At 38.6% G+C, this 9,694-nt stretch overlaps 1 protein-coding gene across 1 annotated transcript in view; it reads right to left on the reverse strand.

The window, feature by feature from the left end:
- Window positions 1-2,593: 2,593 nt before the first annotated feature.
- Window positions 2,594-9,694, reverse strand: part of helz (helicase with zinc finger) — a 66,066-nt gene continuing 58,965 nt past the window's right edge. Inside the window, exons 32-34 of the mRNA XM_032535699.1 lie at window positions 9,087-9,689; window positions 6,943-7,234; window positions 2,594-6,781 (exon numbers count right to left, since the gene is read on the reverse strand). Of these exons, the coding sequence (XP_032391590.1) occupies window positions 6,402-6,781; window positions 6,943-7,234; window positions 9,087-9,689 (1,275 nt within the window). The 3' untranslated portion in view covers window positions 2,594-6,401. The remainder of the gene's footprint in view (window positions 6,782-6,942; window positions 7,235-9,086; window positions 9,690-9,694) is intronic.

Consider the following 9,694-nt stretch of genomic DNA (forward strand, 5'->3'; position numbering starts at 1 on the left):
TGTCTATTTGCATGTGTTTTCTGAAGTTGCAGGGCGTTTGTCTCTGTCGACCATCGTAATTTCGGCATCCCGCACCATTTACTCGAAACGTAACGTTACTACTCTTTGGCCGGCTCACAAGCCCAAACAAGTGTCCGGCGTGCCTGTTGATTTGTTTCCGGTCAAGCTAGATCCGTTGTGGTGTTGTAGTTTTTCTAACGTTACTAGATGTTGCAACAGCATGCGTAAAATAATACAAAGTTTGCTGGGCCAAAAAGAATGTTAATCTCGCGCTAAAAAAAATTGCCGCGATTAAAATGGGTTTGTGTTAATGCTGTTAATAACGCATTTAACTGACACTACTACCATACCATACTACACTATACTATACTATTCTATACTATAATATACCATACTATACTACCTATACTACCAACTTTCCCTTGTCACCTTCTATAAACACCCACGTCATGAGCTCACTTAAAAACAAACCCTACACAAGAAAGGGAACTGGTCCTCAGTCCAACGGGGCAATTTTTACACCCCCACCTCCATTATCATTCCCATAAGAATTACAAACATCCGAGGACATCATCACTCCCCCAGCCGCGGAAGACGAGGAGTCAACTGTGGTAATCTCCGTTGCCTTGACTGTTCAAATGATTGAATAGGATCAATCCCTGTCAAATGTTGACTGTGCAATCACTTTCAACCAAAACATTGATTTAAAATTACGTCTTTCTATTACGTGATCTAGACATTCTATTTGTCACGGAAACTTGGCTGCATATTAGTGATCTGAGCCCTTTCACTGATTTCTCCCCTGGTGATTGTGACCCAGATCCACTGACAGGGGTGGGGGTTTAGCGACAATCTTTAAAAAAATCACTATAAATGCTGTCAATTGCCAAGTGATAAGTTTTGAGATGCAAGTATTTAAGGATGATTCGTCTGAGTTTCTATTCTTGATTGTGCCTTGATTGTGATACGATTTTAATTCTTGGTGTCTGTTTTCCATCAAAACCTTTAGTCAGTGGCCTTTATCATGTGGGATAGAACAAGATTAATTTGAATAATATCAAAATTGTACATCACAATACTAAATTACCGGTAGATGTAGTTTACCAGCTTACTATTTGCTGTGGAATTTAATGCTAAGCATGATTTTTTTGACAGGTCCCTGTATGATCTTAAAGTTGAGTTGTACTGTAGCTGTGTGTGCTCTGAGACAAACTGAAAGTTTCTCATCCAGACAGTTTTAACTTTGCTCCGCTACTGAACTTTGCACCTTCTGTATGAAACAGCTGCTGTCTCAGTTATTTAGAGGTGAGCAATTTAGAAAATAATGTATTTTAACATTTACTGGCAAAACCTGCAACTGTTGTGAGCTTGTTTAGGGCAAACATTGACTTAATTTATTTTGAATTATCCTTATTTTGACTGTCACTTTTCTGATATGTTTGACTATAAAACAAGAAAAAAAAAAAAATAAAATAAAACTGGAATACTAATTGTGACAATTGTGAATGACAATTGCTGAAATACATTTCTACAATTATGGTTTTGACTTTTTCATTTAAAATGGCATCCAAATTAATCAAGTTTTTAGTTATGTGTGTGTGTGTGTTTTTTTTATTAACGTGCTATATCTTTGTAACCACAATTAAATCTTGATAAGCTTTGAAAAACTTACATTTGAGATCACTTTGTGTTTTGTTCCTTTACTTTCATGTACCAAAGAAAAAGGCATAAGGATAGATGAATTTTGGCTGGTGACCATTTTCTAGATAGATGGTGGAAAGCTTTTGGGGTTGAATCAAGCATGGCTATCCTATAATTGTCTCTACACTGCATTTGCCAGTGCCTTATTGTATGTATTTAATGTAATTGAGGTATTTTTTCTGAGACCACAAAGTCTGGCTTTCTAACAGCAAGTGCTAAGGAGCCCAGAGCCTTCGGGACTCTATTTCTAGGTCAGAGATCTTCAACGGGGGGGGGTCCCCCAAAGTTAATGTTTAATCATTTTTAAAAAAGTTCAAAATTTGACATGTCTGATAATAAATATAAAGATGAGTCCAACATATTATGAGCAAAGATAAATCAGCTTATTTGTTTGTACATTGATGACTTGCTTATCAGCCTGTAGGTAAGGTAGTCATCCACAGATACAGTAAAGCTTAAGGATTCTCTGTGCTACATATATGTTTAACATTAAAACATGTAAATATATGAATGTCAATAAGTATATGCACCACAAAAAAGGTATCTGTAAAGGGATTTAGGACACCCTGTACGTTATCGTAGGTTCAGTTTAACATGCAACCCAATAAAAGAACACATGTAGTGGGGGGTCCCTGCTCTGTCTCTTTTTCAGGTAGGGGGTCCTTGGCCTAAAAAGACTCCTGCTCTAGGTAACTAGTTACCACTGAAACTACAGCAAAACCCCTGATAATTCCTGTACAAAGTGATATGTTAAATTCAGTGAAGTTGCAAAGGCTTCTCTATGGTACTGCTGTGTAATGCAGATGATGATACAAAAAGACAGAACTCAAGCGGTTTCAATAAAAACACTTTAATAGAGAAACAAATAAAAAAAGAAAAAAAAACTTTGAAACACAGTCTAAAACCTTTATTATAACCACCACCAATTGAAATGAAGAAGAGTAAAACAGATCTATTCATTATTTTGTACCCACGAGGGAGGAACCAATGGGACTGGGAGGCTGGGAGAACAGGTGTGCCATTGATTCACTGCAGCGAGGGAAGAACAGAGGAGAGCAAACAGATAACAGGAAGAGATGTGGCGTTTATAGAAGGCTGAACACAGTGCTCTCTACTGGCTGGGCAAAAGGTTGCTCCCTTTCCATGCGCCACACACACAAGATGCTTTTTATTTAAAGGCAACACAGAATCTTTAAAAAACATAAAAAATGAAATAAAAATGTATTTGATGATTCATGATGCAATATTGGGTGGTGAAAACCTTTCAAATCCAACTTAATTACAAGACTTAAGACCCTTAGTTGCATTGCTAAGATCCTGTCAAACTCATTTTGGAGAAAAAAAAAGACAAAAATGAAGCCTTAAAAACAAATTGGCAATGATGAAATTTGTAAATAAAATCCCTTTGAAATGTCTTTGGCTCAATCTCTTCTGCTTCAAAAATAAATTAAAATGAAGAAGCGGTGAAATATTAGTATTGCACAACTTCAGAGATTAGCCAACGACTGCTTGGGAAAAGAATTATTTCCCAAACATGTCCAAAGCTTCGTAAATACGACACACACAAGGGAGCAACCTCAGCTCTAGCCATGCTAAGCAACCGCAGAAAAAAAGAACGTACATGACCATTACATATTTGATTGACATGTTAGTAAAATATCATAATAGTTTTGTTGATAATGTCACAAGTTATTGTACACATCAAATAATATACCAAAATTTGACTCTGTAGATTGAACAAAAGCTTTTTTTCTTCCTTTTTTTTTAAATCCACAAATCAATACAAACTCATAAAAACAAGGATAAAAACCAGCCAAGTCATCTCAACATGCACATAGAAAAAAAGAAAAAAGAAATCCATGTTGATTGTTGTATAGCAGTGAGAAGACAGAACAGGACAAATCCAGCAACATATACTTAAAAATATGTATTGTACAGTGAGATAAGTAGTCTTATAACAGCTGCAACAGAAATTCTCCTCTTTGTCAAATCAGCCAGACACCTTCTTAAAAAAAAGAAAAGAAGAATCTAAAAAGTTACAAGATGTCGCAACTACCAACTGGGTTGTTGTAGTTGTCCATTTCTATAATTATTATTTTGTGAATTTGCATAATTAAAAAGGGCATACCTCTTCTTTGAACAGCTTCTACAAAATTGAGGCGATCCCAAAGTTCGTGTTTGTAAATACCTAGAAAATGCATATTTACAAGTATGTGTTGTTCTCCGCCAAGTCAAAAAATCTGGACCTTTGAAATACAATGTCAAAACTTAAAAACGTACAAATAAAACCACAAAGCTCTCCACTGACTGTTAAAAAAAAAAAAAAACATCTAAGTCATAAGCCGCTGGGTACTAGCTTTTTGAGGAAGTGACATTTTAAGAGATTTAACAGTGACTAACTGCCGCATAAAAGCCATGAAACAGCAGGGTACTTTTATTACAATTTTTTCAATTTGCAAATGGGGCAGTGGTGTTTTAACAATTAAAACGAATTACATATAACAGGACCGAGCACTGGATGACCGTCTCCAGCACTGCTTTAATCATAAAGAGGAACAACCTTGGCAGATATAGTATCAGCATTTTTTTAAATATTTCACCTGCAGGGGGGCTTCAGCATGTTAGCAGTGAAATTCATGTGCATGTCAACGAATAACAAGCACCTCACTGACTGGAATTCAAACATGAATGTTCCTGTGTTGTGTTCATTATGTGTTTCAGGTTGTGAGAGAAGAAAGTAATGTGGATGTCACAAATGTAAAGCACAGTCCCAGAACTTTTTAAATTAAATTGAAGGGAACGAGATTAATCTACCGCTTTAATAATTATGTATCCATAAAATCAGACTGAAAATGTGTATAATGCAGTTCTCCAAATGACCAGGAACAACGTACATGACATTAATGACTCATTCTTACTATGCAGTCTAAAAAAAAAAAAGACACATCAACAGGCATACGTCTTTGAACAGCTTACTGTACAGTAACTGAGTTACTCTTTTGGTTAAATCTCAAGCTCAAGAGTGTTTTTTTTTTGTGGGGGATTCTTTGCTTTGAATACCCTGAAATTGGAAACAACAATTAAGGATGCTTCAGACTTTGAATTTTACAGTCAGTGATCAATGATTTTGGTTGAAATGGGACCAATTAGCTTATAGGTGGGATACGTGATTATTTATTATAAGGTTCACATTACTCAATTAAACAATTATTTTACAGAAAAAAATGGCAAATGGTCTTCTATGAAAAGGTATCTAGAAACTGGGAAACTATGACTGAAACAACACATGTGAGACCAACAGTATGTTAAAAACATAGACAGCATCAACATTCGGAATAATACAGTATGCTGTTGACCCAGACTCAGGCCATTTCAAATCAAATAAAAAGGCCACAACAGTGTTTTACTGATTTCTATTTTCTAAATCCAGGGTAAATGCTATTAATCTAGTTTCAATATAAGTCAGATTTAACCAAAATTGAACATTTAGCTTGTTCAAAAACGTCTGACTGGCAGTGTTGATCACATCCTCAGTGTCAACTTACCTATCATGATACACCAGTCTGACCTCACCACTCTGTCTTCACTTTCACAAACCTTAATACTGCAACCTTTTCCAAAAATAAAAAAACCCTCAATGTCAATTAGTGACAACAAATAAAAACACATTTCATATCCCCAGCAGTTATTGAAACAATTTCCGTGGTGAAGATTTTTGTTGACACAAAGAAAAGAAATAAAATAAAATGACTGAGCATCGGCCACAAGCGAAGCAGTTTGGGACTATTTTATCATAGAAAGCGATGTCTGATGGTCTCTGATCCTTAAAACAAATAGGGGGAATGACATTGTTGTTGCTATTTTGACATTTCATCTATTGTTGCTGATGAGTAAATGGTAAAAAGTAAAATAAGTAATTAATATCTGTATTATTTTTCAGTAAATAAATCACATTTACTACTAAATCACTGAAGATAATTCCTAGATACTCCCAGGATGTCTAGGAATTAAGGATCAGAAGCCAACAAACGGAAAATAATTCATAATGCAAATGTTAGCATGATACAGGAATCTAAGGACATGTCTGTGGCATACAATTCAGTCTTTTATTTTCTTTATATTTACAGATTAGAGGAAAATTTATCTACTTCTATACACTGTTCCATTTAGTTTGTGTCAGTTGACCACTCAGCTTTTGTTCGTTACCAGAATTACAGTAGTATGAAAACCAAGACGTAACGTCCACGCAAAACTGAGGAATAGAAAATGATAAAAACTTCAACATACTTATTTAGTAACCAACAAAACCAACTTCAAGAAGGAAAAATATGCAGGTAGCTAAGTGGTCAACCAAATCTGGCCTTTTTTTATTTCTTTTTATAACTTTTTTTTAGCATTACGTACATATACAAGTGTAGATAATATAAGTATATATTCATATATACATAATGAGTATGTATATATAACAGTAATGCATTCATTATATATACTTATTTTCTTCACAGATATGTGAAACAGGAGAAAAGATGAATGTTACAAATAAAAAGTTAAAATGAAACAAAATGCAGAAAACAAACCTACTAATAGAAACAATTTGTAAATGCACTTTGCACTATATTTTTTGTGTTTTTAAAAACAGTTTTGCCTTTTTTTTGTTTAGTTTTATATTTTATCACTTACTTATGTGGGAGGGGTGACACTCATTTAAAGTAGGAATAATACCCATTGCTACCATTTGAACTTCCTATACTGAGCTCCTGAAGGAGGGAGAGAGGGTCGCTGTTCTTTTTGACCTGTTCAGGGCGAACAGCTCGGGGTTTGGGTGGAGCGCGGAGGGCACTGGCATAGGACATGGTGGGCGGTTTGCTTAAATTGGGAGCTCCCTGGCTGACCTCTGTGGGAGCCTGTGGCGGCGGAGGCGGCGGTGGCTGCTGCTGCTGCTGCTGCTGTTTGTTATTGGGCATGAGGGGAGGAAACTGTCCAAGGTGCTGAAGGGAGTTGAGGGCGTGTGGGTGTGTCTGCTGTGCTGCTGTGGCCTCGGCTTTCACCTGCTCCTCCGTCTGACGAAGGGCCTTGGAAGCTGCAGATTCCAGATAGAACACATGATTGAAAGATAAAACAAGTTGCTTTTTGCTGTTGATTTTTGCAATAAATGGAACATGAATATACATAGTTTAGTAACAAAACAACTCTGTGTAAAAGAACATAATGTCTCCCAACAGCATATTTGGAGATACTTACCCAGAAGGTCCCGGTGCTGAGCAAGTGTGCCGGCTCCATTACATGGAATGTTCTGGAACGGGCCGGGACCCCCACCATTACTGGGCCAGAGGTCATGTGAGGGGTAACCATACGGGGCATGTGGGTGCTGATGATGCTGAATGTGAGGATGAGGGTGGTCCTGGGGGTCTGATGTATGGGGCTGGGACTGCTGGGAAAGGGCATTGTGGGCGTTGGCTGGAGACGATTCATCTGGGTAGCTAGACGAGATGCGGCGTTGATAGAGAGGCCGGCCTGGACCTCTGGGTTCATACTGCATAGACAATACAGATGGATAAAATAGAGAAACAAATTAAAAAAATATGCTAAGTCACACAGAACCGTTGGGATCTTGCAGTTGTACATAAACACCAAGCACAAAAACATCATTTTCACAGCTCTTACTGATTCAGCAATGGTGCATAAATAAAAGCAAAAACACAACAACTGTTGAGCAAGTATTTGTCATATAACAATCTACTTTCTGCACCAGTGCTGGGCACAGAGCACCTCATTGTTTTGCAAACTACAGGCATACAGAGGCTTGTTCTTACAGGCACAAAGCCAATGTAAAAAGATGTTTGATTAATATGAATACAGTTACTATGGCATCTATCTGAAGCCTGTGTCCCATTAACTAAGTTCAGACATTTTATTTTTGTATACAGTATGCCGGTAGTGACGCATCGATCAAGTCAACGTCAAAATTACATCAACGTCATATTTTTGCGTCAACACTTCGCCACACACACTTGGGAGACCAAAACATTGCAGAATGGAGGACAAAACCGCAATCTACTGAGAGAATTCCCAACAAAGCTCTGCAAAAAGCCCCAATAAAAGAACTAGAAATGCAAGCAGTTTTGGCCGGGGTCCAAGCCTCATCACGCCAGTCATCCCGACGCGTGTCGACATGGGTGAACTAGCGGAGTGTGCGAAAGCGGAACCCAAAGTGTAACGTGGGGAGGCAAACGTCAGGAAATATTGAGAGGTGTGAGCTACAAGGTTCAAAGTACATTACCATTGCAAATATCCCATTAAAAGGGGCTCGAAGCAATGTCTTGTGTTTTTTAGGCTACAACATTTTTGTCACATACAGCAAACGTCTCACTATCTGCTAGCTGCCTGAATATACAGTAAGACAGCCCAGGCTCTACAAACAACAAAAATCAATCGCACCAACATGCACCACAAAACATAATAGTCTTCCAGCCAATAATTGAGAATAATGGATTTTGGGGGTTAGTGCATGGAAGGGACGGGAAGGAGACAACATGAAAAGACTTAGCTTTGCTACCGCGGTTCACAGCTCCTCTGGCTTGGTCCCGCTAAAAAGTAAAAAAACAAACAAAAAAAAAGCTCGCCCTATATCAACGAAGGTAGGGGAATACTTCAAATTTAGTCCCAAAGATAAAGGTGTCATCATTTGCGCTCTTTGCCAAATAAAGTGGGCATACCACACCAGCACAACAGCGATGTGGGATTAATTTCATGTTTGTGTAGTGTGTTGTGTAGCTTGAGCTCTGCGCACTTTGGTGGTGCTAGCTAACTATCTTAGCTCTCCGTGTGCGTTTGTTAGTGCTAAGTTAGTAGACAGCTGTGTTTAGCTAACGTTAGTTATCATCTAATGTTGAATGAGAAATGAGAGAAACAGAGGAAAGTGGACAGTACTATATTGCACACGCTGCCTTAGCATGTAAGCTTACAGAATCACAGTTAAGAGAGTCAGTTTTATGTTGGGACTGTTATATTGTGTTACCAACGCACTCAGGAATGTCTATAATGTGCACTGCACAGTGTTTTTGCACTGAATTTTTTATCTTTTGTACAGAAGAGATTTATGTTGAGACTGTACAACTGAAAACAAGAATTTTATATTGTGTTAAAAACTCTCAGGAATGTCTATACTGTAAACTGCAGTGTTTCTTTTCTTTTTTATTAATCGAGCAACAGAAATATAATCATATTAATCGTCCAATCAGTCGTTAGATTAGTCGACTAATCAATAAAATAATCGCCTGAGTAATTGTTTAATAATCATTTACCCCCAGCCCTAGTATACAGCAAAAGTTTAGATACCTTGATAAGGATCCAAATAATAAACATCCAAATAAATGAATACTTACCTCATCTACATTGTGAAGGGATGTGGCTGCTGATGTTCTGGGGGACAGTGGGTGGTAGGACTCCTGGTCTGGACCTTGACTCTGTTGGTGGTGTTGTTGTTGTTGTTGCTGCTGCTGCTGCTGCTGCTGATGGTGTTGCTGCTGCTGCTGCTGGTGCTGATGGTGAAGTTGCATCAGGTGGACTTGCTCCTGTCTGTTAGGGTGAGCCATGATGGGCAGTCCATAAGAAAGGCCATGGCCCTGGTTCCCTAATAGGTGGTTCTGCTGTGGTTGGCTCACTGACGCAGCTCCACCATGAGGCCACTGGGCCTCTTGCAAAAGGTATTTGACCTGGGAGGGAGGGGGGCTGGCAGAGTGCCCTTGTGGCTGATGTGGGTAGCTACCAGTATTATACAGGGGGTTCCCCGGGTGCTGTTGCTGCAGAGCTGGGTTATTGAGAAGGGTGTCGTTAAGGAGATCGCGGCCTGCGTCGTGGGAGTAAGGTCCTGATGGGAAAGAGCCTGCATGATTGGAGGAGGCAGCTAAGGAGGATAAAGGGTCACCTGAGGCACGGGGCTGGGACTGGCGGTACTGGAGGAGACGAGACTGAGGTGGGGGCTGCATCTCAG

This window comes from Etheostoma spectabile, chromosome 2 (assembly GCF_008692095.1).
Source record: "Etheostoma spectabile isolate EspeVRDwgs_2016 chromosome 2, UIUC_Espe_1.0, whole genome shotgun sequence".
NCBI classification, from domain to species: Eukaryota; Metazoa; Chordata; class Actinopteri; order Perciformes; family Percidae; genus Etheostoma; species Etheostoma spectabile.